Here is a 24,732-nt window from a genome sequence, read left to right on the forward strand (position 1 = left end):
TTCCTTCCTTCCTTCCTTCCTTCCTTCCTTCCTTCCTTCCTTCCTCTCTCCCTCCCTTCTTCCCTCCCTTCTTTCTTCCCTCTATCCCTCCTTCCCTCCCTCCCTCCCTCCCTCCCTCCCTCCTGTCCTTCTTTTCATGCTGACCCTGGAACTTGAACTCAGGGCATGGGTACTGTCCCTGAGCTTTTTCATTCAAGGCTGGGCTCTATCACATGAGTCACTGCTCTTCTGTTTTCTTTTTCTGGTTAATTAGAGATAAGAGTCTCATGCACTTTCCTGCCCAGGCTGACTTTCCTCAGATCTCAACCTTCTGAATAGCTAGAGTTGCAGGTGTGAGCCGCTGGGCCAGGCTTTTCTTTAGCTCACAGAACTTGTAGGATTAAACCCCAGTTCTTGTGCTAGACACGGCAGCTCCCACTGGATGGAAGTGTTTCCTGGAAATGTGGATGAAAGAGAATGGGTGCTTTATTCTGACCTAACAGGAGGAATTTTATAGTGAAACAAATGTAAGGCAGATATTGTCTATTTCATACTCAAATTTCTTCTATTATATAAAGTTACAAAGTGAACAAATGGTTGTTGGTGAGCCAAGAGTGACCTTGGAAAGTCACAAGGTATCCTTGCGGAGATGGAATTGTTCTACATGTAAATGGTGTCTCTGGTGGTGTCACTCTGTAAATGTGCTGAAAATAATTATAACCATAGCCATTGTACCCTGTCTAAATAGCAGTTGAAACAGAAATTCTTTCTACAGCTTCCCATTGCTGAGTCAAGGCCAAAGTCAGGACAATAGCATGAAAGATGGCACACAGCATTTCTGTCATCTCTGTTCTCCTCCCACCTTCCAGCTCATTCTGTTCCAGCCACACTGGTCTCCTGGTTGTTTCCTCTGGGGTTTGGGTTCACAGGATGCTGTTGGGAAATGATTGCAGTAAAAGACATGCTGGTGAATAGCTTTTGTCAATGTATTTGTAAGTGTTGACTATTGTCATGAGCAATCTTCAAGCTGGTGAGGCTTTTTTTTTTTTTTTGGTTGGTTGTAGGGTTTGGACTTGGGGCCTAGGCACTGTCCCTGAGCCCTTTTTGCTTAAGGCTAGCACTCTACCACAGCACCACTTCTGGTTTTCTGGTGGTTAATTGGAGCTCATAGAGTTTCCTGCCTGGGCTTGCTTTGAACTGTGATCCTCAGATCTCCGCCTCCTGAGTAGCTAGGATTACAGGCCTGAGCCACCAGGGCTGAAAGCTTATGAAGTTTTAACCTGCCTGCTTCCTTGCGAGAGGTCATCTCCAGGGCTCTAGTGCTTCCTGACCTATGGCACTCAGAGCATTGAGAACAGTACTTTGCTTTGGGAGGGTTGGGTATTTGTTGAATCTATGCCAAGTAAATATTTATTCAATGTTCTCTATCTGTCAGGCACTGTGCTGGGTACAAAGTGGTTCCTGGTACAAAGTGTGTGTGTGTGTGTTTGTGTGTGTGTGTGTGTGTGTGTGTGTGTGTGTATGTGTGTGTGTGTGTGTAGATGTGTTCTTTGCTTTTGGAATACCTCCCCCCTCTCCCCGAGTTGATATAAAAAAATCTGGTGACATTCCCAATTTGCGGGGACCTGTGGGAACTTCATTTTCCTGATTCCTAAGATTGAAGCAGTCCTGTCAGATGAGAAGGGCGATGGGTGCTCTTTTAAAAAATATTTTTTGGGGGGTTGGGAAGGTAGCTCAGTGGTGGAGTGTTTGCCTTGCATTCATGAGGCTCTGGGTTCAACTCCTCAGCACCATATAAGCAGAAAAAAGCCGGAAGTGGCGCTGTGGCTCAAGTAGTAGAGCACTAGCCTTGAGCTGAAGAGCTGAGGGACAGCACCCAGGCCCAGAGTTTAGGCCCCATGACTGAATGTGTGTGTGTGTGTGTGTGTGTGTGTGTGTGTGTGTGTGTGTGTGTGTGTGTGTGTATGTGTGTATGATTTATGTGGTATCAAGGAATCGAACCCAGGGCCTCCTGCATGATAGCCATGCATTCTCCCACAGAGCCACCTTCCCAGCCCCAGCCATGGGTCCTCTTGTTGAGAGAAAGTCAGGAATGGCTGCCAGCCTCATACTGAGGATCTACCCCTCCCTGTGTCCAACTCCCCTGTGCCTCTTGTCTCCAGTTCCTGTTCAGGTTAGTGGGAGCTCTCTCCTTCTTCCCCATCAAGGTTTTCTGCTGAGCCATTGACAAGGTCCTTGTCTCTGAATCTCCGGTCGTATGGAAAGACACAATCTCTGTTCTCAAGTGGATGGATGCACTTTCCTCAAGCAATCTGATGTGAATATTACTAACCACGCCCTCCATTCACGTTTGGTAAAAGGTGGGAGGCAAAAAGCTGAGGGATGCAAACTGGTCATAATAATCATGATACTAACATTAGTAGCTGTTCATTCGTTCACCCAACCAATATTTATTGGACACCTATTATCTGCTAGGCAAAGGAAATGAGAAGAAATTTACAAGGTGATTAATGTCTAAGAGGGGGATGGGGTTGTTATTCCTTTGAACAAAGTAGTCAGGAAAAGGCTGATGGAGGAAAAGATGATGTGTGAGCAAAGACCTGAAGGATCCAGGAAGATGAACATTGATTACACGTGGCTGAAGAGCTTCCTGGCAGAAACTGCAAGTGCAAAGGCCCTGAGGTAGGTGTATGACTGCTTTATTTGAGGTCTGGCAGAGGCCAATGTGTGAGCAAAGAGAGTCCTCAATGGTAGAGTGCTTGCTTAGCATGTGTTAGGACCTGTGTTTGATTCCCAGAATGGTGGGAAAAGAAGAAAGAGAGAAAGAGAAGGTGGGGAGGAGGAGAGAAAGAAAGAGAAGAAGAAAGAGAGAGAGGAAAAGGAAGGAAGGGGGAGAGAGAAGGAAGGAAGGAGAGGAGGGAGGGAAGGAGGGAAGAAGGAAGAAAGGAAGGATAGGAGAGAGGGAGGGAGGGAGGGAGGAAGTAAGGAAGGAAGGAGGGAGGACAGGAAGGAAGGAAGAGAAATGACACTAAGCAACAGCAGTACTACTGCCTTCCAGTTTCTCCATTTCTCCCTCTGCCCCTACCACCTTGTCTAGCCCTTACACACCCATGAGAGTTGTGTGTCTTTGTACAGGAGATGAAACTGTGCCCCCGAACAAAGTAATTGACAGCTCAAGGTCACACGGGTCAGGACAGAGCTGGGCTCCAGACTCTGAGCCACAGCCACCCTGTGCCCCACAGTACATTTTGCTTCTGTCCCCACTCCTCCGCCCTGTCAACTCTGCTCCTGGTGCCCACTGGCAGGGCCTCTTGGGAGGGGCCCCCTCTTACTCAACAATGGCCCATTCTTCTGTAGGACCCCCCAGGCCCTCCAGAGCCCCAGAACTCAGAACATTGCTGTGGTGGCTGCAGTGGCCTCTGTGTGCCTAGGAAAGGGGCCGTGTTTCTGCCACTTTCGGTGTCATTGGAAAACCCAGGAGCAGCCCAGAGGCTGCTGTTCAGGTCACTACAGTGGTGCAGTTTTCTGTCTCACCAGCTCGGTCCTCCAGGTAAATTCCAGGTCTGCCCTCGCAGCCTTTCCTCTATCCAGCACCATTAACTGAAGATGGCTACTTACATTAGCACTAACCACAGGGCCTTAAGGAAAAAAAAATATGGCGCTCAAACTAACCCTGCCCAAACCAGTGAAATTACAGCCTACTAGGTTTGGGATCAAGAATCAGTCTTAATTTTTACCAAACAAGAGATTTGATTCCCAATTCAGATCTGCAGACTATTCTAGGAGCTACAGATAATCATGCTTATGTTTAAAACTTTAACAGGCAGGCTTGGGGCTACTCACTTTTGTACGCTTAGTGCTCGTGACAGAGGCAGGAGAGTCATGGGTTTGAGGCCAGCCCAGGCGACATAGTAAGAGCTGGTCTTTACATACATGTAAGGTAGAAACAACAATACAGAAGAGGAAGCAGACATTCGTGGCAAAGCAGAATGTTCTGAGCAGACTGGGTAAAGCCAAGGAGTCAGAGAAGATCCCTCTGATGACCACAGAGATGAAGACATAGAGAAAACACGAAGTAGGCAGAGGCAAAAAGAAGGGAAGGAGCCCAGGATGGGCTGTCCAGAGCTTATGAGGGGAGAGAGAGAGAAGGAGGGTGAAGGAGGATGGGTATTAGGATGAGGACCTGTGAGTTCACAGTTAGGGCTTGCAAGATGGGAGACCTTTTGGTAAGAGGAGAAACAGGATGGAATTCGTGTTTGCAAAGAGGATCTCTAGTGCCATGGGGGAAGAGTAGAGACAGAGGGAACTGCCAGGAGTTCACAGATTTGGATGGCGGTCTTGGTGGGATATGGGAAGAGAGGACTCAGCCCAAACTGGGCTGATGATATGGCAACTTGTCAGCTACTGTTATGGCGGAAGTTTCCCATCAAAGCTACTTTCAGCCTGGCGCCAGTGGCTCACGCCTGTAATCCTAGCTACTCAGAAGGCTGAGATCTGAGGATTGCGGTTCAAAGCCAGCCCAGGCAGGAAAGACTGTGAGACTCCTTTCTCCAATAAACCACCAGAAAACCGCAAGTGGTGCTGTAGCTCAAGTTGGTAGAGCTCTCGCCTTGAGCTGAAGAGCTGAGGGACAGCGCCCAGGGCCTGCTAGCCAGAGGAGCAAGCGTGGAGATGAGGTGATTCCCTTCCAGATGACAGAGAGGGCTGGTGGGTGTACCAAGGCTAAGACAGCATTGGGATCAAGACAGCCAGGAGGCTGGACACTAGTGACTCATGCCTGTAATCTCAGGAGGCTGAGATCTGAGGATCACAGTTCAAAGTTGGCCTAGGCAAGGAAGTCCATGAGCTTCTTACCTCCAATCAACTGCCAAAGGCCAGAAGTGAAACTGTGGCTCAAGTGGTACAGTGCTTAGCTCAGGACAGTGCCCAGGCTTTGAATTTAAGGGACCAGCACAAAGAAAGGGAGGGAAGGAGGAAAGGAGGGAAGGAGAGAAGGAGATCATCTGCCTAACAGAAAGCCTTGCAGGTACAAGATCCAAGCCTGGGCAGATTAACAGGGGTCCTGAGACCTCACAGATGGATTGAGAATCCTTCAGTGAGGCCTTGTCAAAGATCCCTGAAGGGAGACCATGGGATAAGCCCTTCCCTGCCCGCTCCCTGCTTCCTATCTTGAGCATTGAACCAGGGCTCTGTCTTCTCTGCTGCCCTCTGCAGGACATCCATGACACTGTGCCAGATGCCCTCACTGGGGCTGCTGTTGCTGGCTGCTAGGGTCTGGGTGGTCCACAGTCACTGGGAGATGGATGCCAGCGACACCAACATCAACTTTTCCAAGCCTTTGCACATCGTACAAGAGGGCAACCTGATGGTGCTGACCCCAGCCGGCCTGACCCAGGCGCTGAACCAGACCCGCTTTCTCATGGTGCTTTTCTGTGAGTGTCTGGCTTGGGGGGGGATGGGAGTGGGGAGAAGGGGGGAGGGTGGGAGAAGAACACCCCCCTCCTTCATCGACTGCTAAACACATGAGAACATGTGATGGATGTTAAAAGTGTATTAATGTCGATGGGGTGTTGCTCCCAAATTCAAGGAATCTCAGGTTTCACTTGGTGCCAGGTGCTGGCGGGGCTGGCACACTGTCTCGGCTTTGTAGGGTGTCATGAAATGTCTCCCCAATTCAGGCTCAAGGGGCTGATCCTTCCTTGCAATTCTGACATTCCTCCCTTTGGTTTTGTGTGTGTGTGTGTGTTCCCCGAGCTGTGGTATCCTATAAGTATGGAAGTTGTTTTGGATTTTTCAAGGAACCCTGGCTCTTGAATGATGTAGGGATCTGGGATGAAAGATGGAGCCAACTGATTTGTCCTCTTCCCCGCTTTCTTGAGTGGTTGCTAGAGATTGAACTCTAAGGCTGAGCGACATCCCCAGCCCTGGTTTTATATTCCTTAATTGCCCTGGATAACATGCCATTTGAAAGTGCAGGCGTGCTGTCTCTCCACACTGGCTGAGATTAGAAAAGACACTCAATTAAACTCATCACTTGGCAGTCATTGATTCCTGCCAGCACCCAGTTGAATTCAAAAGGAGTTCCCAAACACTGGCAGGCCTCCTAAAGTGACCTTCAGAGATATAAATGCATAGACTGTTATAAGAGCAGAATTTTTACAAGAGTAGTAGCAATTATGAAGTGTTATTTATTCACCTAAACCAGGCATTAAATCACTTTGATTGCATGCACCCAGAGAAGAACAGAGGGAAGAGACTCTCTAATCTCTATCCTGGCAATGACTCTCACTGACATAAGACCATGAACAAGTGGGTCATTTTATTGTGCCTCAGTTTCCCTATGTATGAAATTGACATCGTCATAATAAAATCTACCCCCATGGTGAAAAATCACGCCCAGATCCTAGAAAGTGTGAGTGTGAACTCTTACAAGACAATAAACAGTATGGAATTAACTGGCAAATCTCCTTTCACTCCATGAAGTGGCTGCTATCAGTTCTATAAGGAAAAAAGCACAGCTTAGAAAGATTAAGTTGCATGTTGTCAGTGTTACTGAGCCCAAAGGGCCTTTTTTGAGTACGTCTCTTCAACAGCCCCATTTCACGACTCATTGGGTTACGTCCTGGTGTAACCCAGGATGTAATCTTGTGCTCACTCCTTCTGAGCATAAAGCTAGCCAGGAACTCAGCAGTCTACCTTGGGCAGGACAGAGAGAGGCCCTGGCTAGTTCTGTTTTCGTGTCTGTTCTTTCTAGACAATTCCATGTCAAAGCAATCCAGGAGTTTGGCCAAGGAGCTGGGCAAAGCTGTGGACATCCTGGGCAAAGGCAAAAATGGGATTGGCTTCGGCAAGGTTGACGTCTCTGTGGAGAAGGAGCTGAAGCAGGAGTTTAACATCAAGAAGACTCCAGACTTGAAGCTGTTCTTTGAGGGCAACAGGTCAGAGCCCATCGCCTGCAAAGGTAATGGGGCTGGGGTGATGTGATGATTTTGTGCGCAGGTAAAGTAAAGCGCTGAGATGATTTTTGTGCGCATTTGGTAGCCCGAGGTGTGAGGCTTTGATGTGTCAGCTCTTTCTAACTTATGATGCCCCCCTTCCACTCCTGCTTTCCCTTAAAATCTTGGAGCAACCTGCTCTTTCCTCTGTACCCAGCCGGCAGCCAGAGTGAGGAGGCAGGAGATGGCCCGAGGTGGTGTTCACAGAAGTGGCAAACATCACTTCTAGTTGTAGAGTCGTATTGTGAGTGCAAACACTCTCAGTTGCATCCATGAGGAAACTAGGTTTCCATAGCTTTTCGGTACCTCTACTTCAGATTGCGTATCAGCAAAAGGGGCCCAGGAGAGACAAGAGACAGAGTGTGGATGCGGGGCTGGTAAACTAACACACCAGAGACTAAGTTCTTAATTCCACTCTTTACTCTTTTGGTGTTCTACTTTAGATTGATTTTGACAGGGTCCCTAGTTTCAAGGAGTATTTGTAAGAAAAAAAAAAAAAAGAAGCCCAGAAAATGATGGGTCAAAAGAGGGTTGGAATGGAGTGTCTATCAGATGCTATTATTTATTTGTGGATTCGTTGGTGGTCTGAGATCACACTCACACTTTCTAGGAAAAGACACTGTGTTTGTTTGTTTTTTCCATAACAGAATTTGAACTTGGGGACTCACATTCTTCCTTGAATCTTTTTTTACTCAAGCCTGATGCTCTACCACTTGAGCCATGCCTCCACTTCTGGCTTTTTTTTTGCTGATTAAGTGGAGATTAGTCTTTTGGATTTATCTGCCTGGGCTGGCTTTCAATCATGATTCTCAGATCTCAGCCACTTGAGTAGCTAGGATTATAGGCGTGAGCTACCAGCCCCTGTCCTGGCACTGAACTTTTGAGCCATGCTCCCTAGCCCCTTTTTGGGGGGTTTACTTATATGTTTTTTTTTTCTAGGCTGGCCTAGTACTGCAGTCATCTTACTTACGCTTCCTTTGTGTAGGTTAGATTATAGGAATGACCCACCATGCCCCGTATATTTGTGGAGGTGGCAGGGTGGTGGTCTCATTAATTTCTTTTGCTCAGGCAGACCCCTGAACCATAATCCTGACTTCTACCTTCTAAGGCGCTGGGATTGCAAATGTGTACCACTGTGCCCAGATCTTATTTAATTTATTCATGGACTCATTCATTTAGGCAACATTTCTGACCCCCCCTTTGACAACCTGTAATGCATCAACTTTTATCTTTTTTTTTTTTTTTTTTTTTTTGGGTCCGGTCATGGGGCCTGAACTCTGGGTCTGGGCGCTGTGTCTCAGCTCTTCAGCTCAAGGCTAGTGCTCTACCACTTGAGCCACAGTGCCACTTCCAGCTTTTTTTTGTTTATTTGGTGCTGAGGAATCAAACCCAAGGCCTCATGAATGCAAGGCAAGCGCTCTACCACTGAGCCACCTTCCTAGCCCCTCAAATTTTATCTTGACATTGAAGATGCTTGAATAATTTTGAGCTTTGGAATAGCATGCAAGCACATTTTTTTAAACGAAAGAGTTACACATGTGAATGGATAAATGGACACAGAGTGGAGTGGTGGAGAGGATGGATGGATGGATGGACAGACAGATGCATGTAATGAAGCTGATCAACAGGCAGCCCTGCAATGCTTGCAGAAGACTCAGGCAAATGAGACTGCCTTTCGTTGGGTCTGACACATCTGTGCGGTGAGCACAAGAAAGTCCTAGGAGCTCAGCAGGCCAAAGAATCTTCCTGCAGGGGTGCAGTAGGGAGGGGAAGAGACTGTTTCTAGCCAGACCAAGGTAGGTAGGGAGGGGAGAAGGAGGACTCTCAGACCTGGATTGCAAGATGCACTGTAGTTCCGGGAATGGCCACTAGGGGGCCAGGAGAAACACAGGATGGCTGATAGGGCAGACAGAGTTCAGTTACCTAACAGCTGGCAAGGGCAGTGGAAGGGGTGGGCCTGGCAAAAGGAGAAAGGGGAGTGAGAAAAGGGGAGGGTGGGAGGGAAAGTCTGAGGACTGACTCTCAACAGTGGGATCTACGGATCCCAAGTAAGAAGCTCCTGGTGGTGTGCTGTCTTCAGGGCAAAACAAAACCAAAACACAACACAAAAACAAAAACCGAGAGGCTATTTCTGCTCATGGACTGGCCAGCAGCTGGCTTGCTTCCCTCCTGAAGGACATGAGACACTGAGTCCACAGAGCACCAACAAGGTCACCACGTGGCACAATCATGTGAGGTTGTCACATGATTCTCCCCAGACTCCTTCTAGAAAGTCTGTCCAGGACTGTCTGGGGTAGAGAGTCCCATCCTCTTTCTGTGTTTCCAGAGTACCCCCCCCCCCCCACCCAACCCCTCTACTTGCAGGAAGAGCAGCACAACAGCAAGAGCCAAAGCCACCTCCATTACTGGGCCTAGCAAAGAGGCAGCAGAACCTAAATCCTCACTACTGCCTGGGGAACAATGGCTTCCTCTTATCCAACCTCAGTTTCCTCATCTGATAGCTAGAGCTACCTCCTGGGGCTGCAGTGAACATAAAACAAGGTTTGTAAGGAACACACACACATCCCTTCTGGAACTGACTAGATCCTTCTTATATGGAACATGGAGAAACTGAGGCACAGAAATGTGGAATAATTTCCTCAAAGCACCTCAGCTAGCAAGCGGTAGAGTCACCACAAAGCTTTGGGCAAAGAGCTACATGATAGATACCTTAGGCCTTAAAAGCCAGGAATTCTGTCATAACCACCCAGTCTGTGGGTACACTGTAAAAGCAGCCGTATGGCAACGAATGGGTGTGGCTGTGTTCCAATAAAACTTTATTTATACAAATCAAACAGCGGGCCAGATTTAGTTTGTTGAGCCCTGGCTCTCCATTGTGTCATTCACTAAATGCATGGCAGATGGGGCTTTTGTATGATGATCAGACTTGGTTCCCTGGCCCTAGACCAGTGCTTGGAATTTAGAATTAAAAAAAATGTTTTTGAGTTTGAATGGAAGAAACTTAGGACACCTGAAGTTTAGGACATGCATGAAGTACAGAGACTTGAGCAAGTCTTGCAGACCTGGGTGTCCTATTTTTCATTTTCTAGACAGGATGAGTAATGGCAGGGGACGGAGCTGGGCACACGTCTTGCAATATGGCTGTTATAAAACTCCTCTTCAGAGACAGGTGGAAAGTTCGTCCTTGCTGGACCAAAGTTCAGACCCACCGTCCTCTAATCTCCAAGGATTGGTGGTAGTAGATGGCCTTGGCCACCTCCCCAGAGAAGGAGACTCAGATTTGTCTCGAGGTATTAATGAGATCACAATTTGTGCCTGGAAACAGGCAGCCTGGAGCCAGGCCCAGTCAATCATTGACACAGCGTTCACACCTCAGCTGTCACCTTGCCGCCTGGATCAGAGCCCAGCACCACGGTGGCCAGCAAGGGCAGTTCTCTCAAGGCAGGCAGTCAACGTGGCCAAACTCACAGCTACCTTGGTTCAACTGGATCCTAAGGTGGAAAAACTGTGTGCAAAGATGGGCTGCGATCAAGTTCCTGATGGCTCATTTGCTTTCGTCTTTCATCTTGGATATAGATCCACAAAAAATTGTAGCAATTTCACAAAGTGCTAAATGTAGTGAGAAAAGCAGTTCATATATCACCATCTCCAGGAAGGCCTGGCCGGCCCTTAGCACATTGCTTTTCAACACATGTTTGAACAATGATTTGGTGATCATCTTCCTCAATACAAAGAGAGCTGTGAAGTGGTGGGAAGGCATGTGCTTCTACTCCACATTATACTTCCAGGACTAAAGGACAGCGCTTGATTACCTAACAGACATGCAGGATGCATTGGTCAAGCATGTGAAAGAGGGAAGGAAGGGAGGAAAGAGCAGTCTAGGAGGGGCTTCCCAAGCTATCCAACAACCAATGTCGAGTTATCTCATAAGAAAGTTCCCATCTCTCCCATTCACAGTCATCAAGAGAAAAAAAATCATAATTGATGTCACTGACCATTATGTGAAATGGCTCTTCCTAGAAAAAACATGTCTCATTCCTAGGTAACCTTGTGTATATTCTGACACACCATTGCATCTCTCCAGGGAAGGGGATGCATGCCCTCAGTTTAGAAGTAAAGACTTTTGTGTAACTGAGAAATGGAGATCAGGATTTTATGATTCTTAGAGGATTGGTGTGTGTGTGTGTGTGGGGGGGATTTAAGGTCACAGAGACATAACTGGGATTTCCTCTCAGGTTACAGAATGATCTGGTCTTTTAATTGATCATTTAACAAGATCACATCTGTTTGTTGTCACCTTGGAGGGTGCCTAAGGAAAGAAGGTTGGGACTGCTTCTGCCTCCTAAACTGAATCCTCAGATCTGCTTGCTGATTGGTTGGGAGCAAATTAAATATTGGTGTCTTTGTTCCTCCAATGGGAAGAATAAGCATATCTTATAGGCCTTTGATGTGCAGATTTCATGGAAATGCAACTCTCAGTACAGCATCTTTCTTGACCTTGGTTCAGTGATGGAATGAACTGCTATGAGCATTCATAGTTTAGAGCTTGGCGACGGGTGGGGGAAATGGTGACCTTGGTCTTTCAAGGCTGGGTACCAAGACAAGACAGGGTTGACTGCTAGTTCAGGAGGAAACCTTTGTTAGGTATATTTAACTCTCTCTCAAACTCTCTCTGGCTCTCTCTCTCTCTCCAGGAGTGGTTGAATCTGCAGCTTTGGTAGTTTGGTTGAGAAGACAAATTAGCCAGAAAGCATTTTTGTTCAACAGCAGCCAGCAGGTGGCAGACTTCGTGAAATCGAGGCCCCTGGTCATCGTGGGTTTCTTCCAGGTATGGGGGTGTGGGAGGGGTGTGTGTGTGGAGGAGGTGGAGGTAGGGATGGGGATGGGGGAGGGGCTGTGGGGAGGCTGGAGGTGGGAGATGATTTTTCCAGTTGAGGAGTGCTCTGTCTAAAAGTGGGTGGGGTTGTTCTGAGCCCCATTTTCCCTATCCAGTCAGCTGGTTTTACTTGAGGTCAAAAGAACAACGGAGCTATGAGAGTTGAACTGTTAAGAGATGGTAGAATGGTAGGTGGGAAAGGAAGAATGAAGAGATAGATGTATTTATTCAATTGGTCTTGGGGATTTTCATTTAGAACATCATAGAATGGAGGAATGCCTTCATTTTCGAGTTTGGGAACCACAGCTTTCTATGAATCTGAATAGCAGCTGCCAGCCTGCTTTGGCCAAGCCAAGCTCCATCCTGAAGACTTTCCAAGCATCTTTAGAAAGGAAAACCTTTAGGGCTTTATAAACATGCACCCATTTGAAAACTACCCCAGCCCTCATCACAGGTGGAGTGAGGGCAGATGTTGGTGAAAGTGTATGGAGAACCTCAATATGACTATGAAATGACCTGGGGTAACAGTCTAGTGATTTCATTGTTTTTTTTTTTAATATTTAGAATTTATAGTTTTTATATTTAGAAAGACAAAAATTCATTTGCTTTTTAGAAAAATGAGCTTCTCATAAATCTTAACTAATTTAAATGGATGACCACCCCCTCTCCAGTAGGTCAGAATTTTAACATCTTATGTGAAAAGAAAATGGGGAGAAAATGTGCTTCTTCTCTTCCCCCTCCTCATCCCCACTTTTATCCTCCTAGACTACTTTTGGCCCCAATTTTCTCTCAAGCTAATGAACGAAAGCAGAAATTCTAGCTGTATCTTGAATGGCAAGTTCATATTTGGTTTTCTATCTGTTCAAACCCATTGCATCTTCTGAAAGTAATTAAGGATTAAGGAATTAATGTTAAAACTCAATCCTTGGGTTAGGACAGGCTTTAATTATATATGAATCTCATCTATTTTATTGATGATTCTCAAAAAACCTTTATTGTTAATAATTGGAAAAGATGAAGATAGCTCTTTCCACTGGTCTCTGAGAATTTGCCTGTGTGGGCTTTATCCATAGGTAGAGAAGCATTTAGAATAGGAAGTAGAATCCATATGTTTTTGGGAGACAACAGAAGGAAACCCCAGGATTTGGAAAAAGGAAGGTTACAGATTGTCTACCATTTCTATCTTCTTAATTCAACCAGATAAGCTTAAATAAAAGCTAGGCACCAGTAGTTCATGCCTGTAATCCTAGCTACTTAGGAGGTTGAGATCTGAGGATCACAGTTCAAAGCCAGCATGGTAAGAAAGTCTGTGAGACTCTTATTTTTGATTAACCATCAGAAAATCGGAAGTGAAGCTGTGGCTCAAAGTGATAGAACCCTAGCCTTGAGTGAAAGAGCTCAGGGACAGTGCCCAGGCTCTGTATTGAAGACCCACAACTGACAAAGAAACAAGCAAAAGAAACCAAAACAAGCTTAAATAAGCTTTTTACCAAAGCATTACCCAACATGCTTTTCCCAACAGGACTTAGAGGAAGAAGTAGCAGAATTGTTCTACGATGTGATCAAGGACTTCCCAGAGCTGACGTTTGGGGTGATAGCGATCCGGAATGCCTTTGGACGTTTTCATGTTGTCTTGGACAGCGTCCTGGTGTTCAAAAAGGTAGGACAGTCCTGCAGCTGGTGGAGGATGAGGTAGGGCGGTGTGCTCTGGTTCAAAGTTAGTAGGAAGAGGTATGAGCTCTGAACAAACTGGCTCTTAACCACTCACGTGCCACTCAACTCGTGTAAAATCTGTTTCCTGGTGGGTTTTTATTGTTTATTTTTTGGTCCGGTCATGGGGCCTGAACTCTGGGCCTGGGTGCTGTCCCTCAGCTCTTCAGCTCAAGGCTAGCACTCTACCACTTGAGCCACAGCACCACTTCCAGCTTTTTTCTTTTTGCTTATGTGGTGCTGAGGAATCAAACCCAGGGCCTCATGCATGCAAGGCAAGCGCTCTACTACTGAGCCACCTTCCCAGCCCTTATTGCTTATTATTACTATTTCCAGCTGTCTGCCTTTGGGAGCGCCTCCTCCTTTCTTTAGCCAATTATCGTCATTCACTGAGGCTCACCTCCAAGTAGCTCTTTCCTGCTGGCCCATGTTTCCCTAAGCCCCTACCACCAACCACCACCGTCGTACATCAATGACGTAGCTCTCATCTCCCATCTTAGAGTGGCTATCCCAGTCCTATTGATTATATCTCCAAAAGGCCCCGTAAGCCATCCCTTTCTCCCTGTCTCCTATTATTCTGCAGAATAAGCCCTACCCTAAAAACCAAAGAGCAAATGTGGAGAACAGGTATTTAAGATACCTGAATTATTTATTGCCCCCACCATCAAGAAAAGTACACATATTGTGCTGGACTTGGGGCTTGAACTCAGGGTCTGGATGAGTTTTCTCTTGCTCAAGGTGCACTTGAGTCACACCTCTGCTTCCAGCTTTTGTAGTACTTAATTAGAGATAAGAGTCTCATGGACTTCCTGCCCAGGGCTGGCTTTGAACTAGGATCCTCAGATCTCAGCCTCCTGAGTAGTTAGGATTACAGGCACCAGCCACCAGCACCCTGCAGGAATGTAGTGTAGGAGGTGGGTTGGAAGGGAAGCCAGGGGAAATGGGAAGACTGTGGAAGAACATTGCAAGAGTCCAGATGAGAGATGGGTGGACCAATGTGGGATGGTTGAGGGTCGGGGAGAAGATGGGCTAGAAATGAAAAGATAACTTCTTCTCTTCCTTACAGATTTTGCCATAAGAATCCTTTCATTCTCTTGGGCAATCCACATCCCTCTGAGAAGCAGTTACCTAGCAAGATTTAAGGATAGCAAGAATATTTATTAGGGGAAATGTCTCAGAAAGGAAGCAAAGAGGTTGAGAAGACTTAGAGAGCCGTTAGACCATGATGATGTGTTGGGAAGAAGGGAGATGGATGGATGGCACTTCAATTGTAGTTCATTTTGAAGGAAGTCCATCAGCGTTGCCTATCGGAGAGGTTCTGAATCTCCCAGAAAGGGGCTTGCCTTGGTTTCCCTGATACCCTCAGCCATTGGGTGACAGACATGTGACACAACCTCAGCATAAATATGTCAGTATGTTTTAGAGCACAGATGTTGGTCAATTAAGAGATGACCATGGCATTCGAAATCTGAGCTTTCACAGTTACCACATATCCATAATTACCCATATGATCATTTGCTCAGAGTTTATAATGACCAGGTACCTGGACTATGGTTTACATCTGTCAGCGTCCTTACTGTTTTACTTTCCTCCAGGGAAAAATTGTGCTATTTATATTTATTGTACATTCTATTTATTGTATGTGCTGCTTATGCTTATTGTACGTATTGCCGAAGCTTCCCTTCAATGCCTTTCTTTCTTTTTGTCCAAGGGAAATTTGGTGAAACGCCGAGAGCTTATCAATGACAGTACCAACAAATATGACCTCAATCAAGTCATCAAGCAGCACCTTACTGATTTTGTGATTGAGTACAATGCTGAGGTGGGCAGGCCAGAGGTTCCCGGGAGGACAGCTGGGGCGGTGGCATGTGCGCTCTCAGGATGACCTGTTTTCCTTGTAATTGCAGAACCGGGATCTAATTTACGAATTACGCATCTTAAGCCACATGTTGCTCTTTGTCTCCAGAAAGTCTGAGTCATTTGAGATCATAACTCAGCATTATAGACTGGCATCAAAGGAATTCCAAAATAAGGTTTGTGGAGTGTGCCATCGCTCTTGGGGGATCCTGGTTGGGGGGGGGCACAAGTCCTGCAGACCCAAAGGCCATTTATCCTGCTCTGCTTATTTGCATGTATATAATACGATATATGATATACACAGTAAATCCTCCTCCTCCTTCTTCTTTTTTGTTGGTCATGGGGCCTGAACTCTGAGCCTGGGCACTGTCCCTCAGCTCTTCAGCTCAAGGCTAGTGCCTACCCCTTAAGCCCTAGTGCCACTTCTGGCTTTTTCTGCTTATGTGGTGCTGAGGAATTGAACCCAGGGCCTCATGCATGCAAGGCAAGCGCTCTACCACTGAGCCACCTCCCCAGCCTCAAGTTTGCCTTCCTTTTACAAACTATATGGAGAGCTTCTTGACCTCAAGGCTCCAGACTGCTCATGCACAAAACAGAGCATTGTTGTAAGAACTAGAAAATCTAAATCCTGCCACCCTGGAGACCAAGTTAGGACTGATTGTTAATTCAGACCAGTCTGGGCTATGTAGTAGTAGTAGTATTATTAGTCATAGAAAGAAGAAGAATATCTTCACATACAGCAATGAGCAAAAGCAAATTCATAAGGTTTATGGATATCACTGACATTATCATCATTAGAAACAAATCTGTTTTTTTCCTAAGCCTATATGTAGTGTCCTGACACCACTGGCACTATCAGGCTATTCCCTTCTTATTCTCTTTATTTTTATTTATCAATTTATTTATTTATTTGTGTGTGTGTGTGTGTGTGTGTGTGTGTGTGTGTACGTGTGCATGTGTGTGCCAGTAATGGTGCTCACACTTGGGACCTGGGTTCTATCCCTTAGTTTTTTCACTCAAAGATAACACTCTATGGCTTGAGCCACAGCTCCACTTCTGACTTTTTGGTGATTAATTAGAGTCTTCAGGACTTTCCTGCCTTGGCTGGCTTTGAACCTCCGTCCTCAGATCTCCACCTCCTGAGTAGTTAGGATTACAGGTGTGAGCCACCAGAGTCTGACCCCTCTTTATTTCTCTAAGAACTATGACAGCCAAGTACTAATGGCTGCTGCCCGCCTAGGAGTTTGGGCAAGAAACCTTCATTAAGTCAGGAGTGCTCCATAGACCCTATGCTTTGCATCTTGTTAGTTACAACTCTTCTCCCTCCACAAAAGGTCCTGAAAGACAAATTTTTTTTTTTGACTTGGCAGATCCTTTTTATCCTTGTGGATTCAGATGAACCCAAAAACAAATTTGTCTTTGAGTACTTCCGGATCACAGAAGTCGACACTCCATCTGTCCAAATCCTAAACTTAAGCTCTGATGCCAGGTACAAAATGCCTACAGATGACATAACCTATGAAAACCTCAAGAAATTTGGCCGCAGTTTCCTGAATAAAAATGCCAAGGTAAGCTTGTTCTTAGTTAAGTTTTATACAGAACTTCAAGATTATTCCTTGTATTTTTTTTTAAACTAGCTTTGGTCAGATGTAGCATATAGCTCATGGCTTAATGTGGGGAAATTCTTTCTAGTTCTTCATCTTGATTCTGTCCAGCTTTTTGGCTTCTCCTGAGCCTATCCTATCAACATTATGTCTTTAGTTGTAATAATGGCTTTTTTTTTTTTTTTTTGGGTCCGGTCGTGGGGCCTGAACTCTGGGTCTGGGCGCTGTCCCTCAGCTCTTCAGCTCAAGGCTAGCACTCTACCACTTGAGCCACAGCGCCACTTCCGGCTTTTTTCTTTTTGCTTATGTGGTGCTGAGGAATCGAACCCAGGGCCTCATGCATGCAAGGCAAGAGCTCTACTACTGAGCCACCTTCCCAGCCCAATAATGGCTTTTTTGTGTGTGTGCTGGTACTGAGGCTTGAACTCAGAACCTGAGTGTTATCCCTTAACTCCCCTCTCTTCTGGCTGGTGCTCTATTACTTGAGTCACAACTCTACTTCTGGCCTTTTCTGATTTATTGGAGATAAAGGACTAGAACTGCAGACATTCTGTAGAACTAATTAATCTGGATGGAGTCTCTAACCCCTCTCTTCCCCTCCCCCCACGCCTCTAACCTAAAAGACTTACTTGGCCCAAGGGTAGATGTTTGGATTGGGGAGGTGAAAGGTTAATGCCCACGGAACAATCATGATTTGCCTCCAAGGCCTTAGAGACAACTGATGGTGACAAACAGACTCTGTTGCAAAGAGGAGGGAAAGCCCCAGGCAAGCTAGTCACCCACTGTTGGTTCAGCACTGCTCTCCTGAGCAAGGGACCCATATTATTTATATTCCAAACTGGGATGCCTTTGGGAAAAAAAGCAGGGCTGTTCTTCATAGTATTATTCACTCAGACTCTATGGCGACCTCTGGAGTGTTTCCATTCCCTTCTGTCTCGCCCCTCCTCCCCATCTCCCAGGACACTGTGGCCTTGTCAAATGGAAGGTGTTCTCCGATGCACCTGTCTTCCTCTGCCATTCTGCTGGGGGTCTAGCTGGGCTGGGAGGAGGGATGGCTGATAAATGTAAAGCTGGGAAGTTACAACAGAGGCCCAAATTGCAAGGACTCCATAAATGTGCACCTTAAGGTGGATTGGGCATGCTATGCCCCCACAGGAAGCCAGACCTGCCTGATTCCAAAGAAAGCCCCTTTGTGTAGAAAATATGGTGAGGATTGGTAGCGTTGTGAAGAGAAAACTGGGAATCTGCTCCAGGGCCCTTTTGGGACTGATGGGAACCACCAGGGCTGTGGGGAGCTAGGGGGCCAATGGCAGGAAAGGAGTGGATGTAGGAGATAGTGAGGAGGCAGTGGGAGGAGAGAAAAAAACATGTTCTGAGACTTTCAACTCTTGCTTTGAACAGAAGAGCTGAGTTCATTCTCTCATTTATTCATCGGCAAAGCATTTATTGAGGTCCTATTATGTACTGGGTAGTGGATTCTCAATGATTGAAGTCCTTTGTGACATTCCATCTCATGGGATCGAGTCACTCTGAATGAGATGGACAGAAAAGCAACTCTACATGATAAACGAACAGGACCTCAGCTGCCCTGGGTAGGGGCTGGAGAGCATCAAAGACATTTTCTCTTGAGATCATTCTCAAGGGTAAATTTGGATTAACTGGGCCAGGAAGGGTGAGTGGATCTGGGGTGGCCTTTCAGGTGTAAGTCTCTGTCTCTAGAATAATGGGACATGTGGTGTTGGTTCTCTGATGAGATATGCTTGGGCCTTGTGGGGTTTGCTTCCTAGAAACACGAACCCAGTGAAAACATCCCGAAATATTGGAACCAGGGCCCGGTGAAGCAGTTAGTGGGGAAGAACTTCAACATCGTTGTCTTCGACAAGGAGAGGGACGTGTTCGTGATGTTCTGTGAGCATCGGGTCCCAGGGGCGGTGGAGAGTACAGGGTCCCCAAGCTGACTTTGGGTTCAAGTGTCATTCCTGAGTTCTTAAGCAATGCCATCTCCCCAATCCACCATGTACCACTGTAACAATGGTCCCAGGGGGAAGGGGGGGGGCAGAACCCACAATCCCAAGAGGTTGGATCACAATGCTATTTTCCAGTACCCCGCTTCCTCTGGCCAAGTGAGTTCTTAGAATACAATGGCATGCTGCCCAGATAATCCAGGTCTGTGGCAATTTATAAACATAGTAATGTTGGAGAGCTCATATTGGAAGCTTTGCCTATCTTCTGTCATTTCATCATCTTGATGCTGTCTCCTCCCTTCTATGGACCACTCATTACACAGAATCTCCTGGAGCAGAAGGTTCTAGTATGACACAGCTCATAAGTGCTGGAGGGAGGATTTAAAACTACTCTTGTGTCTAGAGTTCCTTTAGCCTTGGTCTTTTTATATAACTTAGCCAGTGGCCCAGTTGATGTGTGGACCTTCCCATTTACCACATTTACACTTGTCAAACAACAGCTATTTATCATCATCATCATCATCATTACTACTACTATGACTATTACTATTAGAATTATTTCTAGAGCTCACCTAAGGGCCATTACCCTTTCCTACAGTTTCTGCTTGGCTGATGAAGAGCCAGTGAGAATAGAGAAGATGACTCTGAAATAATTTCAACTGTCATCTTTTATTTTGTCAGGGAGAGTTACTGAATGGTCACTGACCAATGCATCAGGCAGGTGCTTGGCAAAATGTTTGTGGTTAGTCAGTGCCTGGGGACGGTGGCTTTCTTCGTGACACAGCCTCAGGGAGGTTCATCACCTTACCCAAAGTCACACCGGAAGGAGGAAGGGTAAAGGTCCAGCAGGAGGGCTGTGCTGCCACTGGACTGATTGGGTCTGATGGACCCTTTACAATCATGCCCCATAGTCTTGTCCACAGAGCTGGGTGTTTGAGGTCTGTGCAGTTAACTCAGGGTAATTTACTGCCTTTCAGTGACAGTCCAGGGCGGCCTTTCTCTACTTCCTGATACCTGGAGTTCTGAGAACCTTCATTGTTTCTCTAAAAGGCAAAGTACCTTCATTTTCTTGGAAGCAAGCCTGTCAGGCTGGCTCCCTGGGGCAGTAGCTATTATGCCCCCTTCCTGTTCCCACCCAGGGCATGTGGAGTTCCAGGGGTGCTGCTGGCAGAGAGCCTGGCCATGGAGGCATTTAGATCAGAAATAGGGAAATGATGATGTAGTGTGGGGGCTTTGGGGACCATTCCTCTGACACAACCAGAAACCTGGAGCTTTAAAAGAAGGATGGAGGTTTGTTGTTGTTGTTTTTTTTCCAATGCACTCTCCCCTCCCCACCCCATGCAGAGATTAAAGGACTTTCCACAAGTAAGTCCAGAGGCTTGAACTCAGGGCCTCTCTCCTGTTCTTGCTTGGCTTTTTCATTCAAAGCTGGTACTCTACCATTTGAGCCACTCCTCCACTTCTGGCTTTTGTTGGTTATAAGTGGAGAGGAGAATCTCATGGACTTTTCTACCCAGGCTGTCTTCAAGCCATGATCCTCAGATCTCAAGTCTCTTGAATAGCTAGGATGATAAGCATGATCACCATACCCAGCTGTAGTAAATCTTTCTAAGTTGAAGTGACATGGCTTCAAAATCCTCTAACTATAGGATGATCTTGGCTAAGTAGCTTAGCCTCTGTCTGAAAAATCTCTGTGTTGTACCACACACACACACACACACACATACACACACATATACTTTATGGCAGAAGGTACAATATAAATATTTTCCTTGTTTTTCTCCTCCAACTGGAGTGGAACACTAGAAAAGAAGGAATTTTGAAAACATAACAAAGAAGAAAACGTTAACACATGTGAAGTGTTGATACCTTGGGTGGAGAAGGTACTAGGGTCATTTTTCCCCCTTCAGTTTATTTGATAATGATTAATACCTGAGCTGTAAAAATAATGTGCTATATGAGAAAAAAATGCAATTTGCATAGCATCCCCATCGTAAAAAGAACACAGTAATGGCATAGTTATAGGGCTTGAACTCAGCACATGGGCACTATCCCTGAGCTCTTTTGCTAAAGGGTAGAGCTTTACCACCTTGAGCCACAGTTCCGCTTCCAGAGATAAGAGTCTCATGGACTTTCCTGCCAAGACTGGATTCAAACCACAATCCTCAGATCTTAGCCTCCTGAATAGCTAGGATTACAAGGCCTGGTTAGCAACCTTTCTTTTCTTTTCTAGATGCGCCCTGGTCTACGAAGTGCAGAGCTCTGTTCCCGCTGCTGGAGACGTTGGGCATCAAGTATCAAAACCACACCACAATCACCATTGCCAAGATCGACATCACAGCCAATGATATCCAACTCTCCAACCCGGACCGGTACCCATTCTTCAGGCTCTTCCCCACCAACTCTGAACAGGTGAAAGGCCCTGGAGGACCTCCCACCCAACGTAATGGGAAATGCTTCCCTGTTTATCATCAGGGGGTTGACTTCTCTTTCTCTCCAGCTCTGCCTTCTACCATACCAGCTCCTTTCTCAGCTCCAGTCCCCAGGAAGCTGTCATGTTCAAGTTTATTTTCAAGTAGCTGCAGTTCCAAGACATGCTATCATTACATATAACTCAAGACAAATTACTCATTGACTTCATCATTATACCAAATGGGGATCTGGACTGTAGTCTCCCAGACTGCACAGAATATTGAGGATGGGGTGGTATCCCATGAGACACATAATGATGACGATCCATCACCAGGACTGACAATGCTCTGCACACTGCCCTGGCCTATGGGGAACAGTGTCAATCAAAAAAGCTTGAGCCCAGGTCCCTACTCCTGAGAAGAGTGTGTGTGGGACCATCTCTAAAGGCAGTGGGAATTGAGGGGAGGATAACACTGAATTCAGATTCAAGGAAGGTCCATGATCTGTAGGTAGGACACATGGTATGAATGAAGAGAGGGGCAGGAAGGTAACCTGAACACCTGTCATGATGATGCCCTTCTGGTGCAGATGATGAAAGTGGGGAAATCGTGGCAAATGTGTCTGGGTGGAGAGTGTGAGACTAAGAGTCAACGAACGATCTGAGTTACCTGAAAGAGAATACAGTCAACCAGTGGCAGGGAATGGCTTCTTGACCTTCTTAAAGACTAAAAGAGGGCCGGGAACCAGCGGTTCATGCTTGTAATCCTAGCTACTCAGGAGGCTGAGGCCTAAGGATCATGGTTTGAAGTAACCTTGGGCAGGAAAGTCCATGAGACTCTTATCTCCAATTAACCACTAAAAAGCCAGAAGTGGAGCTGTGGCTCAAGTTGTCAAGCACTAACTAGTCTTGAAAAAAAATTTCACAGACAGCACCCTGGCCTTGAATTCAAGCTCTAGGACTAACACACACACACACACACACACACACACACACACACACACACACACACACACACACACACACACACACACATCTGTGCTGTGTGACCCACCATGCTACTGTGACAACATGGAGAAATACTACTTCTCTTTGAGAGACTCATGTGAATGAAGGCACCCATTCAACATCATGTAGACTGTTAGGAACTTGAACCCGGGTGACTCAGGAGCAATTCATACACAACTGGCTGAGGAAGTGGTATCCATGCTTTCACTCTTGCTTTGTTCTCTTCCCAGGCTGTTCTGTATCAAGGAGAGCATACTCTGGAAGGATTTTCTGACTTCCTGGAAAGCCAAGTCAAGGTTCAGATTGAGGATGAGGTACAGGGAAAACAGCAATTGTCTCCCACTCTCAAAATTATTAAGAACTCCACAGGGGAAAAAAGTGTGTCCAGAGTTCCATGTTCTTGTGCTCTCTGGAGATGGCTGAGACAACCCCCCCCCCCCCCAGTTTAAGGGAACTTTCTGGGCTTCCTTTCAAGGGTGTTGGTGGCATGGGAGTGGCAATGGGAGACTTTAGAAATGCTAGGAAGAATGAAACCTTCCAGGTAACAAAACTCCCAAGGCTGCTACCCAGAGTCCACTTTCCAGAAACGGTAAACAAACCAGGTACCTGGATGGGGTTTCCACCTTCTGCCTTTATTCTCCAGGAACCACAAGCTCTTTGTCCCCTCAGGGTGTCTCATGAGACTATCTTCTGGAAGGTTCCATTTGTATGAATTCTCTTTGGATTGTAAAGGTCAAAGACACTATTCCACTGTTTCAGCAACGATGGAAATTCATTCCATGTAGCTGGTAGAATGTCTGGCATGTATACTCCCTGGAGGCCCAAGATGACCCTACAGCTCCAAACTACTACTTAGCATTTGCAGAAAATATCCTGGACAAGGATCTCAGTAGCTGAGCCTGTAGTTGGGGATTTAACAGCCACTCCTGTGGACTTAGAAGAGAAGAATGGTCCCATAGCAGTGTCATAGTTAGGCACTATTGTACCACCTTGCTTTATCTATGAAGACCGTCTCTCTAGACACATCTAGAAAAAGAGTCTGACAGTGCACAATTAGGACACCTAATTATGTGATATGTTTCCCCTCTTGCTCTCTCTTCCCTTTACCCTTTTCCTTAATAGCTATTACCCTTTGAACAAAATGAAGAGCTGGAAGAGGAGGTGATAGTGGAGGACCAGGAGGAGGAAGAGTTACCTGAGCAAACATTGCCTGAGCAGAAAGTCCCTGAGCTGAAGAACATGACCAAGCTGGAAATATCAGCAGGACAACAGAAAACAGCTAAGGAGGAGAAGGAGGAGGTAGCTAAGCCAAAGGGACCTCCAAGACAGGAGAAGAAACCGAAAGTCAAGGAAGAACTTTAGCTTCTTCAAAGCCAGGAGAGAAGGGGGCCCATCTCCTAGGCCTTTTCATTCCCTGCATGGATTTATTCCAATAATACTATATATTGTTGTGGTGGGGTGAGTGGGGGTAGGCTAATAAACCCCGTGAATGTCTCCTACCTTGTTTTCCTCCCATGAGCTCCTTTTCCTGCTTGGTGTTGCCTTAGGAGAGCTGTTTGGCCTGGAATTCAGCCAAGGCTGCTGTGGAGGTCATGATGGCGACCTTGAATGAGTGTTTACTCTCTGTAGGGTCTTCCTCTAGTTCTGTAACATGACTGGTGGCTGCATTTTGGTTTTTATTTTGCTTTGTTTTTGTTCCCATGTACGGGTAGGGAAATCAAGGTACACTGAGGTTAAACTGTGATCACCCAGCTGGAGCTGTTGAGCTACATCCTTTGCAGTGTTGGCTTGAGCTTCATGTACTGTCTCCTTCTAGGTTGTGGTGACCCAGGTTTGGCTAAACCTTTCAAATCAGGTTGAATGGATTGGCTTATGCTGCATATTGGCATAGAAAGACATCCATCCCCAAAGCTGTCCCCAGCATGCTACACTGCAGTAAGTCAATGAAGACACGCGGCCAAAGTGATCTCCCAGGACTGAGCCACAAGCCAAGTTGGCCACGTGTCTTCATTGTCACCTCTCAAGCTCCTCACCTTCGCCACACCTGCGCAGTCCTTTTTGTTCTATAAGGTACTGGTCATGGGTTCCAGGGACTAGCCATAGGGGATAGGCATACTTGGGGGGGGGTCCCTTATGGTCACACTACTGATTTATCAGCTGTGTTTCAAGCAGGTGCTCCTGGGACTTGGGACAAAGGGCTTTTAAATAAATTTTTAGGACTATTCCCTATGCCACACATCACATAAGGCCAACATTGTGCTTTCTCAGCTCTCTGGTTCCCCCACCCTGCCTTCCCTGGGGCCCTGGAACTCACGGGAGCTCAATGGCT

The 24,732-nt window shown here is 46.4% G+C and overlaps 1 protein-coding gene across 3 annotated transcripts; it reads left to right on the plus strand.

Moving 5' to 3' along the window:
* Window positions 1-413: 413 nt before the first annotated feature.
* LOC138825579 (protein disulfide-isomerase-like protein of the testis) lies at window positions 414-23,892 on the plus strand. 3 transcript variants are annotated; one of them, XM_070020228.1, is made up of 13 exons: window positions 414-506; window positions 2,187-2,661; window positions 5,194-5,411; window positions 6,734-6,940; window positions 11,669-11,802; window positions 13,373-13,510; window positions 15,272-15,382; window positions 15,468-15,593; window positions 16,788-16,985; window positions 18,809-18,929; window positions 21,219-21,397; window positions 22,634-22,717; window positions 23,526-23,892. In XM_070020228.1, exons 2-13 carry the CDS (start codon window positions 2,549-2,551, stop codon window positions 23,763-23,765), a joined length of 1,869 nt encoding a protein of 622 aa, XP_069876329.1. In that variant the 5' UTR covers window positions 414-506; window positions 2,187-2,548; the 3' UTR covers window positions 23,766-23,892. The 3 variants fall into 3 exon arrangements, with proteins under 3 accessions (XP_069876329.1, XP_069876330.1, XP_069876332.1); XM_070020229.1 differs by lacking the exon at window positions 414-506 and adding an exon at window positions 2,029-2,152 and having other exon boundaries at window positions 2,535-2,661; XM_070020231.1 differs by lacking the exons at window positions 414-506; window positions 2,187-2,661 and adding an exon at window positions 3,365-3,529.
* The last annotated feature ends 840 nt before the right edge of the window (window positions 23,893-24,732 follow it).

Source organism: Dipodomys merriami, unplaced genomic scaffold, assembly GCF_024711535.1.
Source record: "Dipodomys merriami isolate MVZ:Mamm:240054 unplaced genomic scaffold, mDipMer1.0.p SCAF_138, whole genome shotgun sequence".
Lineage (NCBI taxonomy): Eukaryota > Metazoa > Chordata > Mammalia > Rodentia > Heteromyidae > Dipodomys > Dipodomys merriami.